We start from the raw sequence: 12102 nt of genomic DNA, 5'->3' as shown, positions 1-12102 counted from the left end.
AGTTTAAGAGCTCTAAACTGAACTGACTGATAAGACGAGAGCTCTAAACTGACACTGAACTGACTGCCAAGCAATCAGTCAGTCAGTCAGTCTCATCAGTTTGGATTGATTGTTAGCAACTCTGCCCACAGCATGCCTGCCATCTTTGTAGAACTCCGGTAAGAAGAGGACAGTCATGAGCTGCTCATCTTTCTTCTTCTCATACGGTAGATCGTCCGTGAACACAGCCTTCTCCTTGCCTTTCCACTTTCGGTTGGGAGCGTTGTTGAATGGAAGAATTGGTAGAGAAGCGTTTACGGGTCGGTTGGGCAGATGTGTAATGGCGGAATCGAAGTTTATGAACGGGAGATTCTTTTCTGCGATGCGTATAATGGCGAGGAAGACGGAAGGATTGGTAGTTGTGGCGCGGTAGATTGGCCAGTCATAATCGAGACGGTTGAACTTGGGTTTAGGAAGGCGGGCTTTGCCGTCCCAGATCTTATGCTCAACATGCTCCATGTCTCCGTCATCATTCTCTTTTTCGTTCTCGTTGTCAGAGGATAGTGGAGATGAAGAACAGGGCACAGGTAGCGCGTCTCTAGGAACGAGCTTCTCCATGTCCTCTGCAAAGTCTGTGGTGATGTGCTCATACGTCTTCCGCAAAGTGAGTTGGTGTCGATAATGGTCGATCCCCAACTTGCGGCCTGCTGTATTGAGCTCGGTACTATTGACGACAATATCGTCTTGGTGCGAGTCCCAGGGGTATTCCTTCTCCTTTGGGATCTTCAGAGGCTGCTTAAATGATAGCGGCTCGTTGAGTTGTAGTGGAAGGACTGTTGTAGGCCCGCGCATATACGGCGGTGCTTCTGGTATGTGAGTATGTCTTGCCATCAAGATAGTCGAACGTCCGACTATCGATATCGCACGTATGGCACTGAGCGCTGCTGTTAGAAGTCGCGAAATTGGTCTTGTCGGTGTAGGCACTAGCAATCACAGGGTCAAAGAAAACCGTTGTTTGGTGGGAGAATGAGATATATGTCCGTGCACAGGCTGCGTTTGCAATTACCACTTCACTGCCTTTCAGCAAGCTACAATAACTATACGATTACTGCTACTGCACAAACCCCTAATCTGACTCATCGTCCGTGTCTTGACCAAGTACCAGGGATATCTTGTCGTCGTCACTGTCATCGTCATCGCCTCCTTCACCTGGCTCCGGAAGTTCAGGCACAACTGAAGCAGTGCTGGTAGCGGCGAAATCTGAGGTAGCGGGTACAGTAGTATCAGAAGCTGCGCCACTTGATGAAATCGCAAATGCCGAAACAGGAGGAATTGGGTGTGCTGTGCGCTGTTCGTCTTCGTCGGTCCTCGGTCGCTTGGATGGTGAAAGAGGCCCATCCTCGCCTATCGGTCGCTTCGTCTCGGTGAAAGCAGTAGGTTCAGAGATGTTAGGGCGTTGCGCAAGTGTACCTTTACGAACCGATCGTGGGGTAGATTCGATAAGCTTGCTGGGTGTTGGCGCATCCTTCATAGCAAAGTCCTTTGCGACTGTATCTGGCTGGCTAGCTGTCTCCAGTAGGTCGTCCAACTCCTGTCCAGCAAAGTGATCATCCGCCTGTTCCGACGATTGCGTCTCTTCTTCCTCCGCCTGCTCTTCTTCAACTTCCATCTCTTCGTCGTCATCGTTCTCATTTTCCACCTCCAAGTCTTTACCGCCCAAACGGATCACCGGCATTCTTGGTCGGAGCATGCCTTCGACATCCTTCTCGGCCGAGAAAGACCGGGCCATAAGTGGTAGGATGCTTGCGGCAGGCTTTCCAAACTTCTTGCTTGGTGGTGGATTCAGCACGCTAGCTACCATGGCGTCTTTGTGTTGCGTAAGGATAGCGGTGCGATCTAGCCGGCCTCGCATCGAGTCGGAGAGGTATTGAGCCGGAATGTTCGAAACCAAAACGGGAAGCAGATTGTGAGCGGCTTGTTTCAGACCATCAAATCCAAGGTTGGGTCCGCTAATGTTTTTCGTAGTACCGAGGAAGCTATCGGCATTAGCGGTAGTTTGAGGTTGACTGTTGCCATTCGCCTTGGCTTGGCCGGGAGTCTGTTGGGTCGAAGGTGCCGCGATCTCGGATGGTAGCAGATCATCGCAGCAAGTACGGATGAGCGGTACGAGAGAGTCGATAGTAGCCTTGTGTAGAGCGACACCGGATCTCTTTAGTAGAGCAGCAATGGCGGTGTAACACACCGTTCGGATCTGGCTAGTCTCCTTCTCTGCGCCAAATACCCATACGAGTTGGTCGATGATGATAGGGTCCAATGCCAATGTGCTAGTCTGAGATCGGTGTGCTAACGCGAGAAGCACCTCGATAGCTGCAACGTGCACGTCTGGTAGTAGCAACCAGAGACTTTCACGCTCTTCTTTACTAACTTGCGCATTCAGGCGCACAGTGTTCTGGAAGTTCTTGCTCGCAGACGCTGTAACTGTAAGAGAAAGCATCCTTGAGACCAAGTCTACTATCATGCCAACATTGAGATACACTGTGTTTACTGTAGGGCTTTCAATGTATTCCTTGATGACGTAGAGAAGTCCCGCCAAACGCTCACCACCAGCAAAGATTCCTGACCATGGTGAAAGATCGGAGCCAGGCTCTAGATCTTGGACTTCATCGTCTAGTGTATGTCCGTTCGAGAGGGGTGCTTCCCGCGCTGAAGATTGCCAGTCCTCTACCACAGCACGGAACACGCGGTCCGAAGTCAGATGAGTGAGGTTTGTGATATTCTTCACAGCCTTCGTCCACTCTTCGCTCGAAGCGCCCTTCGGCGCACAGCAGGGCAGTTGCACATAAAGCTGGCGCGCCGCGTTGGTAAGTTCGGAGCAAGTCCCAAATCTAGCTCCGGTTTGCTGCTCTTGACTGGTCTTATCAGATGGTGTGGGTGCGATGAGGCGTCCCAGAAGCGGGTAAAGTTGCTTGAGGTAAGACCTGAAGATAGTAGGATGTCGGGGCAGTAGCTCATTAAAGCTCTCCAGGATGATCTGCAGCAGACTGACGGGAGTCGCTTTGGCGTTCGCTAGCTGCAAGCAGGTCTGGAGAAATGGTGGCAAGGACGGAGTGGTAATTTCGCGAATCAACGTCGGGTATTCCCTGGTTAGGAGGAAGATCCGTGTCAAGGTGATGATGCACAGCTTCTTGGACGATGGCGAATCTGGCTTGTTTAGGAATCCCAGAAGACCGCGCACCCACGGCAAACTCTTTTGTAGAGTCTCCCAACCTCCAACTTCAATAGTGGCTTTGATCAGCACTATGGCACACCATCTTCCATGGGGAGTCCGATCTTGGAGCAAGGTGGAGAGGAGAGTCCTGAATTTGTGTATGGCGACAGATGCTTCAGAGGATGTCGCCTTGGTACCTGAGGCCTGAGCCGAGGAGAGTAGAGTTCTGCAATTGGCTAGTGATGCAGCTATGGCAGGCACGTGTTGGGGAAGCTGAGATGTTGGCGTGGACGAGATGCGGAAACTAAGTGCGCGCAGTGTTGCCAACTCGGATGCGACGGGCGCCATGATGATAGCGATCCCTTCTCTTTCTTCTCTTCTTCCCAGCTGGATTCTGATCAGCGGACTTGTTGTCGCGGAAAGATGATAGGAAAAAAGTTCGAGCCTCGGAGTTAGCGTCGGACCGCATGGCGCTAAGACTGCAGGGATGTGCGGGCCAACTGGGAAGAGTGGGACTGGCATAGCAGTCGGTCTGTGACATGTGTACAGCCATGGCAGGCGGCGTCGCATTCAGTATTGCTCGTCGAACATGATTCTACAAGTATCGCGACTTTGTCTAGTGCCAAAGGCATATTCTTAACATCATGGTGGTATGTCGTCATGACTCTTCTTCTTCGCCAGGACCCCTAGCAACGTCATGCTCGACAACGGTAGCTTACTGGACATACAGAACGCCCCCGAAAACGAGAAGGCCAAGCGCTACATACAGCAATTGGATGAAGCAAGATGCGCCGGGCGATGGCCTGACGTCCCTGAGCTATGTCGCAAGGTCGAGAAGCATGCGCCGCACCGACGATGTCAGCAAACCTCTCTATTTGGTCGTTCTGAGGACTAACGGCAATCAAAGGCCTCACCCTCACCGCGCGATCCGACGCCCAAATAGCCACCCATAGTTCCCAAAGGCCCTCGACGGCCTCCTCTACCGCGTCTACCGGCGACCTGTCAAATATCATACCCACACTACTCGCTACAATCGAAGAAGATGGCACACAGGGCCAAGATATCTTCCAGGCCAACGTCTGCCTGGCTTGGGCTCACTACGTACTGGGCGAGCCAGGACAGGCAGTTGCGCGGCTACCGCAAGACTTTGGGGCAATGGCGACCCAGCTGTCCGGGGAGTCAGGCACATTAAGTGGCTGGTCAAAGGTCTGTCTAGTCAAGGGCACATATCTGAAGGGTACGAGTATATGGAAGCACTCGGCGGCGGCTCGGAAAACTAACACAACACAGGCTCTGGGCTCGAGAAGACAGGCGCCACAGACGAGGCAGTCACGACCTACTCGTCCATGATACCTTGGCTATCCTCCAACACCACCCCAAACACTGAATCAGCCCAGTTCAAAATGTGGGGCGAACAGTCTCTCGTCCGCCTCTGCCGGCTCTCTGATCAGTCCGCGGGCACCAGCGAGAAGATCAACGCGTCCGATGCTCTCCGTACCTACCGCTACTGGGCGAAGTTCTGGGACGCAACCTCCAAGAATGCTGCGTCAGACACCGGCAGTTCAGCATTATATCGACGATTAGCATGGAAGGCATACTACGATTCGCTGTCCACGATCCTCCGTTACGACCTAGCCTACGAACCTGATTCGACACCCATCATCCAAGAGAAGCCAACACCAACCGCCCAGTCCGACGCACGTCTACGGCAAAGAGCAGAACTGAAACGAGTAGAGGCTGTCTACGAGAACTTGTTGATAAGGGAGACCAAGTTCCCTAAAGCTAGTGAGACTAACCATGAAGTTGAAGCGTGGGTGGACTCTGTCATGGACAACTGGCGCCTTCTATGTGGTCCCAGCTGGAGTGACGATGATCTGGGCGAAGGTGGAAAGGAGGGTGTCGCACGAGGTGTTCTTGATGTAAGACACCTGTATTTCATGACAACCTTAGACTGACAACATCTAGATACTCTACCGAGCGGCCACCAAGACATACCATTCTACGCAGATCTTGCGCAACCTTTTCGTTGTCCACGCGTCCCTCGCCGAGCCTGAATTGGCATACAAAGCTTACGATTCGTATGTCGAGATTATCACACGCAACAAGGATCGATCAGAAAAGTCAGGCGAAGTGGAGGCGGGCATTGACGACGATAGTACCGTCATGAGGACCTCCGCCGAGGCCATCAGGATGCTCTGTCGTTGGGGGTCTAGGCACGATGCTGAGCGGGCTCTTGAGATCAGCCACAGTATCGAGCACTGGCTTGAACAGGCGGATCACCTCAGGTCAATGTCCGATGCCGGCTCTGTCGTCTTTTCCGAGTCCGTGGTCGAACCTACAGCTTTAGCTGCCGCTTACTGTGCCATCGGTGTCAGTCAGGCGCACTGGGCACGATTGACATACGAAGTTGAGGCGCGTGCGAAGATCCAGGCCAAAGCTATACAATACCTAAGGAAGTCATTGTCACCGAGTCTCGGCGACGAACACAACGTGGAAGCCCTATACGCACTGGCTTTGGTTCTAGCAGAGACACGAGATATCCCTGGGGCCATCAAGGTTGCCAAACGTGCACTTTCTCCAGCGACAAAGGGTACGACTATTAGTACAGATGGAGTCATTTCTGGTGGCATTCCGACTGAGTTTGGACGCGAACGAAAGCTAATACCCGTATGGCACCTTCTCGGTCTACTTCTCACATCGCGATCCGAGTTTGCCGCTGCTGAGAAGGCATGCGAGGCAGCTTTCGAGCAGTTCGGTGATCCCGCTATCCTTTTCGGTCGTGATTCGGGCGCTTTCCGAAGCGAACACCTCAACCAAGCTGCTGGGCAAGACACGCTCGAATCAGGTGTTGTAGATCGCATGGAACGCTTCGAGAAGAGCAACATACTGCAGATTAAGATGACGCAGCTGTCTTTGCTCGAAATCACTGATGGCGCCACCGCCGCAGTAGACGGGTGTGACGAACTTCTTGCGTTATATGGCAGACTGTTCGGTGACCCGGCAGCTGACAAAGTCAAGCCCGCACCTGAACCTGCAGCACTGGCGCCCCCAAAAAGTGCTGTGGGAGCTGGTCGAGGAAGTATTTTCCGCGGACGAGGATCAGTCAGGACAACTCAGCAAGAAACCGTCCCTCGGAATACATCGGCGGTCAGCGGGAACACGGCTACGACGAACCCAGAAGTGCCTCCGGCGATTCAAGTTACCGACGACAAAGGTGCAGATCATGCTAACGGTCACCACCGTCACCATCTATTCCATCACCACAAACAGAATGATGGTCACGCAAGTAAAGATCCTACATCAGAGGTACCACCGCTTCCAGAAATTCCTACAAATGGCACGCCCTCAAAGTCTCCTCACCCAACTTCCGTTTCTAGCCCCCAGAGAAAATCTGTAGAAAGTGGTGAACGACCGTTGCGAGATATTCCTCATAACCTTGATCATGCCGCCCCACCACTGGGTCACGAAGAACATCCTCCTAGACAAGACACCCGCCTACCTTCTCGCCTCCCGCATGCAAATTATATCCCTGCGGACCCTTACTTCTCCAAAATCCAAGAGCGTCGCCAGAAAGTTTCCTTATTGGTCAGCATATGGATCTTTATCTCTGGGCTGTATGCAAGGGCGCACATGTTTCAGGATGGCCGGGAGGCTGTCGCTGAGGCATTGAAGCTGGTGGAGGCGTTTGAGGCAGAGGTATCATTGGAATCCTCAACAGCCAAGGCGCTCGCTGAAAAAGGATGGGGTGGTGGTAAGAGTGTTGAAGAGCTGTGGGCTGACGTGTTCGCTGCTGTAAGTGTTCATAAGACGTTCGTACCGCTCTTTACTAACATATTTCATAGCGTGCAGAACAGCTCGTAGCCCAGTCGCTGAAGCATGAAGCTCGTGTAGACTTTGAGCGCGCTCTACAACATTTTCCCGACCACCCTGAGGCCATTGTCGGCCTGTCGAACATTCTCTTGGACATCTACACCGAGGCGATACCACTGGAGCCTGCCAATGCCGACGGTGTCGTGCATCCTTTACCACCATCGGCATCTCCCGACCAACCAAGCATAACCAAATCGAAGACACAATACCTGACTTCGCACACGCCATCAGTAGAGAACCAGCTCTCCTCCCCAGAGCTTACCCGTCTTGCCGCGCGAGACCGTGCATACGGTCTACTGTCCACACTCACCAAGCTTGGTGCTGGTTGGGACTACTCTGAGGCATGGTATGCGATGGCTAGGGCATACGAGGAAAGTGGGCAGATCGAAAAGACGAAGGATGTGCTCTGGTGGTGTGTTGAACTTGAGGATACGCATCCGGTGCGAAGCTGGAAGGTGGTTACTACGGGTGGGTTTGTGCTGTGATTAGTTTGAGATGGTTGTACGTAGTTGGGTCGAGAGTATAGTCTAATACTTGATACGTGTATCTCCTTACTAAGTCTTGAATGATATTGCAGCATGTTGGGCATTAACCGAGTGGCTACCCTCATCATGTCATACAGACGTTTCCATATCCATGTACGTGATCAAATGCTCTCAGCAGACCAAACAGGTGGGCAATGCCAGCACAGACAACGAGGCAATGCATAATCTGGTGGCTTGAGCCCCAGATATCAAATCGATAGGGATACCATTTCTCTGGGATCTACGCATGATCAGCCTTCCCTATGTATTGACGAGATCAACGTGGTCAGAGGGCTCTTAAACTTACTCTCATAGCGTACAACGCGCCGCCGGTAAGGTTGAATGCCGTCATCAACGCCATCCAGTCCAGACTCATCCTCCACATTTGCGTCTCCCAGCCAAACTTCAACAAGCCATGAACGATGGGGATGATGAACGAGAGGCCAAGCCCAGAATACATGGCTGCGCGGTATGGACGATACTTTGGACGACGGAAAGCTGGGTGAAGCGTCGCGTAGACACAGCCTGCTGCTAAGACCGAGACGAGGGTGTAATATGTAGTTTGTAGTCGTTGTGTACAATAGAAGCCATAGTGAACGCACGGGATGGTGGAGCCCCACATGAGTATCACGATGCCAAGCTAGAGCAGTCAGTAGCTGAATGATACTGTCATGTCGTTGCAGGCAAAAATCGAGCGCCCTTGGGTAGCTGACTAGTGGGAGGCGCTCGGTTATTCTCTACAACGACGTGCTGCGACGTGGAGTTTGCTTACGTAGTCGAGCTGATTACCGAAGACGTGAATGCTTTCGCTGTGGTTGTTGAAGACGTGAAAACTGCCACTCATGTCAGCTTTTGGATGCCAGAGAAACAGAGACGCGGAGCGTGGTACGTTGCAGATAGCGCAAAGCAAATTGCGACACCGAAAAAGAAGGTAGAGAATACGACAACGTCTGCTGTGGTTGCCGTGCCGTATCTCGGCTGCAAGGAATAGTATACCGGTATTGGAAGTGCAAAGAATAGTACTGATCCTATGAGATGCGAGAATATGTTTACTAGAGAGAAGTTAGCTCACCCACTATGGGCGCTGCATACAATCTTACCGGTTTCGTTATGGATACTGATGATGCTCCTGAAGCATTTTCTGTAGGATCCTGAGACTGCTCTGTGTTTCTTCGCGTTCAGAAGACAACCACGATACAAGATTGTCGATGACCTTACCTATAGCCAGACAAGATATACTCATTATCTCTAAGCCTTGTGAGCGCACGTTCGTGCAAGTACCTATCAAAGGGTGAATGTACTGGTACCAATTGGCTGCAACATCGATTAGCTATAGAGACATGATTCAGTGAGTTGCCTTACGAATCTCATTCCACATAAGCAAGAAACGCGGTTGCCTTTCCCTTATCTGGTTGCGAGACACATCCTGGCGACCATCAACTTTGAAATTCGTATGTGCGGGGGACATGTACGTACCCGGTGCGCCGCTGCTGATCCTGCCCGTCCTCCAGGTCTTCGAGATCGAACACTCATCCTCGATAGACGTATCTTTGGGCATATAAAGTTGAAGTGGGATGTTTTCGGAGACTACAAGCAGTACATCCTTTGTTCATGTAATCTAGTGCAAGAAAGGAAAGGCCGATGCACGGATCAATGTATAAATACGGCGTAAGACGCCTGATCTCCACACCGGTTCCTTCTCGTTCGGCTATGCTCGAATCAACACCCCAGCCCTGATCTGCCAGTATCCAGGTCAAACCTCTTCATTGATCCCATTCTGCACTAGACCCCCGTAATACAGTAGTCCTTTCCCCGTGCTCCGCGCTGCTCTAACTCCCTTGATCATCTGCACATGAAGCTGGTCTTCCGAGAAAAGATGCCAAGACGGCTGTCTAATCTCCGCTTCGTCAGGACCCAAGAACCTTAAACGCACGTTGAAAGAGACGTCTTGGCGGTTGTGACCAGCTATACAATCGTGATAAGCCAATCGATGGAGCAACCAGGGTAGATCACCATAGCCGCTAAATACTCGTCGTGGTGTGGGGCTATGGGGACACATTATCTTGAAGGCCAATCTCTTTGCTCTGGAGGTCGTCGTGACAACAGGCAGCCCAATGAAGCCATCTGGGACCTCGACGACGACTGTGATAGGGGGATATGTGTACATGGGTTTTGGTTTTGTGCCTGCGTATTTGATCGTTCGTAGGAGGAAGTTAATCAGAGCCTCCAACATCTTTGCATCGATATGTTTCCGAGTGAAGCCTTTTGTGTAAAGTTGTTTAAGTAATTTTGCGCTCGATATTGTGCCATCGCGGTAACGGCGGATATCTTTCACGCAGCTGGACAGTCGGTGTTTCAAGAGACAGGTCAACCAACTCCAGAATATGCGTGAGATGGCGAAAGAGTTGTTGAGGTTTACGAGACCAAGAAGGTGGTTTGCTCTGATAGTGACTGTCGGTGGTGTTGCTAAGATCTTCTTGAGGAGCGGGCTCAGTATGTACCCTGCTTCTTCATAGATCTGTCGGTTGGCTGCTAGGATTGATACACCTGGTATCGTTGTACAGACTAGTGTCATATGATCTTGGCCCTCTTGCAGGTGCAACTTATGACGCTGTGTAGTTGGGCGTAGCTCTCCATAGATCATCTGACGTATTTCCTTTGGTAGATCCAAGAACCTGAAGGGTTTCGTATCATCGATACGTAGCGGTGAGAGCGCACATGATTTCGGCAGTGATGTTGTCGCCACTGCTTCAGGTAGCGAGAGATGAACTGGCGCTGCGCGACCCATGGATGTATTATTGCAAGAATTGAAGAAGTAGCAACACGGCTGTTGTTGGGTAGGGTTGAACTATAAGGTTATCAGTCTCGACCTTCACAGAGGGAATATTTTTCCAGATACACATGTGATAGCGCGTGACTGCAGATGAGGACTAGCTTTCACCGTGATGGGTGGATACTGCTTCCCCTGTGAAGAAGTGGAGACCATCACCAGTCTTCCCTAGGTTATTGTCCTTCGGGTGGAGATGACACTGAGCCGACGAGCCAATCACAACTTGTACGGAATTGTAAATTGCAACAAATACCATCGCAAACTGGAGGAAGTCTCACACTTGCCGTGCATTTATGAACTTGCCTCTATACTAAGCGGCCTCTAGTGTTGAGTCCAGTTCGTCTTCTGCTTCAAGCCTACCTACGGTTTCTCGAATGCGAGCTTCCAGCCAGGGTATGCGTTCTTCAGCCGAAAGCTTGTAATAACTCAGCCAATCGATTTCTTGGCAAACAGCATCAATACAGGTCCTAATGGGTTGCTGAATATCACACTCTGCAATATCACAATGCGCGTCGTCCATGTCCTCCGCAGAAGCAATGCGCCAACTTGCTCCTGCCTCCACAAAGCGTGTAAGATATTCTGCTTTCTCGAGGAACCAAAGTTCGGCCGGATATCCGAACTGTTCAAGCGTGAAGTCCGCGATATATTCTTCGCGACTCGCAGTGGTGATTGCGAGTACCGAATGACGGCCATTCCTCGTTACGGGTTCTTCGTCAGAATAGTGAAGTATGGAAAGAGGTCGGACAGAAACGATCATTAGCCAATCTACTGTAGCACCAGTTGGCCGAAGCGCATCGCGAATCCAACACAAGAGACTGAGAACGCTCAGGTCACACTGGTTGAACTTCAAGATCGCTGTTTGCATATCGTAAGGAACGCTCGGCGGAAAGGCTGCTCGACCCTTTGCGCTAACGCTAAAATCATTTCCATTGGCAGGGTGAAGAGTGATAATTGCGGGGCTGTAAGTCCGGTCTATTGTGAAATGACTTACGCAATCGTTCTCTGCGTTCTCTAGTATAGTCATGAAGATCTGTCGGAACGGCTCTAGAACCCTCTTGATCTGATCATGTTCGGACGCATTAGCTGTTGCGAGGTCTTTGGTGCTCAATATGAATCCCATCGTCGCTGGTTCCGCTCTTTATCCAGAGATTCCCAGTTTCATTCTTTCGGTGGTCACTGTTTACGAAACTTCATTTCGATTCATGGTCGATAGTGAAGAATAAGAACTCAAGAAACGAAAGTAGAGTAAAGGTGCGCTGTGTAGTCATACTGGGTGAGTTGAACAACCACTGTCTCTTCTGCTTCAAGTTGGAGTTCGTTCGCTCGTTGTTGAGCTGCTTCGCCAGTACAGCCCGCATTGTACAATCTGCTGTTCGAGGCGGAGTTGTTCGGCGAAGTTAAAGTGACTAAGTGAGAGTTATTTCCTAACACTGGCGAAGGATAATGAGCAGTGGTCAAATCGCCACTTAGTTGCCAGGAAGATACGGTGAAAGACGTCGAGTTCATCGTGGCATCGCGGGGTGGAGAAGGCACGGCCCGTGCGATATTTAGCGTGATCTTAGCGTGTAAGCTAGCTGACCGGGATGTTGATCACCCGGGGATGTTGATCACTCACAAATCTCAGCACTCCCACACAAAACACGTGTTATCTCTCCACGTACTCAACCAAAATGGGCGACCGTGAAGCAGCT

General features: G+C 51.2%; 5 protein-coding genes across 5 annotated transcripts; 1 reads left to right on the top strand and 4 right to left on the bottom strand.

The window, feature by feature from the left end:
* Positions 1–78: 78 nt before the first annotated feature.
* Positions 79–870, bottom strand: J4E82_011605 (uncharacterized protein; the record flags this gene model as incomplete). Its single annotated transcript, XM_051737805.1, has 1 exon — positions 79–870. The coding sequence occupies one exon, from the start codon at positions 868–870 to the stop codon at positions 79–81; it is 792 nt and encodes a 263-aa protein (XP_051582440.1).
* A 235-nt stretch (positions 871–1105) lies between these two features.
* J4E82_011604 (uncharacterized protein) lies at positions 1106–3535 on the bottom strand (the record flags this gene model as incomplete). The annotated part of the gene is made up of 1 exon (XM_051737804.1): positions 1106–3535. One exon carries the CDS (start codon positions 3533–3535, stop codon positions 1106–1108), a length of 2430 nt encoding a protein of 809 aa, XP_051582439.1.
* A 349-nt stretch (positions 3536–3884) lies between these two features.
* On the top strand, positions 3885–7542 carry J4E82_011603 (uncharacterized protein; the record flags this gene model as incomplete). Its single annotated transcript, XM_051737803.1, has 5 exons — positions 3885–4044; positions 4095–4424; positions 4478–5106; positions 5153–6979; positions 7030–7542. The coding sequence occupies 5 exons, from the start codon at positions 3885–3887 to the stop codon at positions 7540–7542; spliced, it is 3459 nt and encodes a 1152-aa protein (XP_051582438.1).
* A 124-nt stretch (positions 7543–7666) lies between these two features.
* J4E82_011602 (uncharacterized protein) lies at positions 7667–9139 on the bottom strand (the record flags this gene model as incomplete). Its single annotated transcript, XM_051737802.1, has 5 exons — positions 7667–7822; positions 7889–8221; positions 8354–8414; positions 8471–8633; positions 8944–9139. The coding sequence occupies 5 exons, from the start codon at positions 9137–9139 to the stop codon at positions 7667–7669; spliced, it is 909 nt and encodes a 302-aa protein (XP_051582437.1).
* A 1582-nt stretch (positions 9140–10721) lies between these two features.
* J4E82_011601 (uncharacterized protein) lies at positions 10722–11531 on the bottom strand (the record flags this gene model as incomplete). The annotated part of the gene is made up of 1 exon (XM_051737801.1): positions 10722–11531. The coding sequence occupies one exon, from the start codon at positions 11529–11531 to the stop codon at positions 10722–10724; it is 810 nt and encodes a 269-aa protein (XP_051582436.1).
* Positions 11532–12102: the final 571 nt, after the last annotated feature.

This window comes from Alternaria postmessia, assembly GCF_024291825.1.
Source record: "Alternaria postmessia strain BMP 2775 chromosome Unknown scaffold_244, whole genome shotgun sequence".
Taxonomy (NCBI): Eukaryota; Fungi; Ascomycota; class Dothideomycetes; order Pleosporales; family Pleosporaceae; genus Alternaria; species Alternaria postmessia.
Note: the sequence above shows the minus strand (reverse complement) of the source record. Positions and strands in the feature narration are given on the sequence as shown.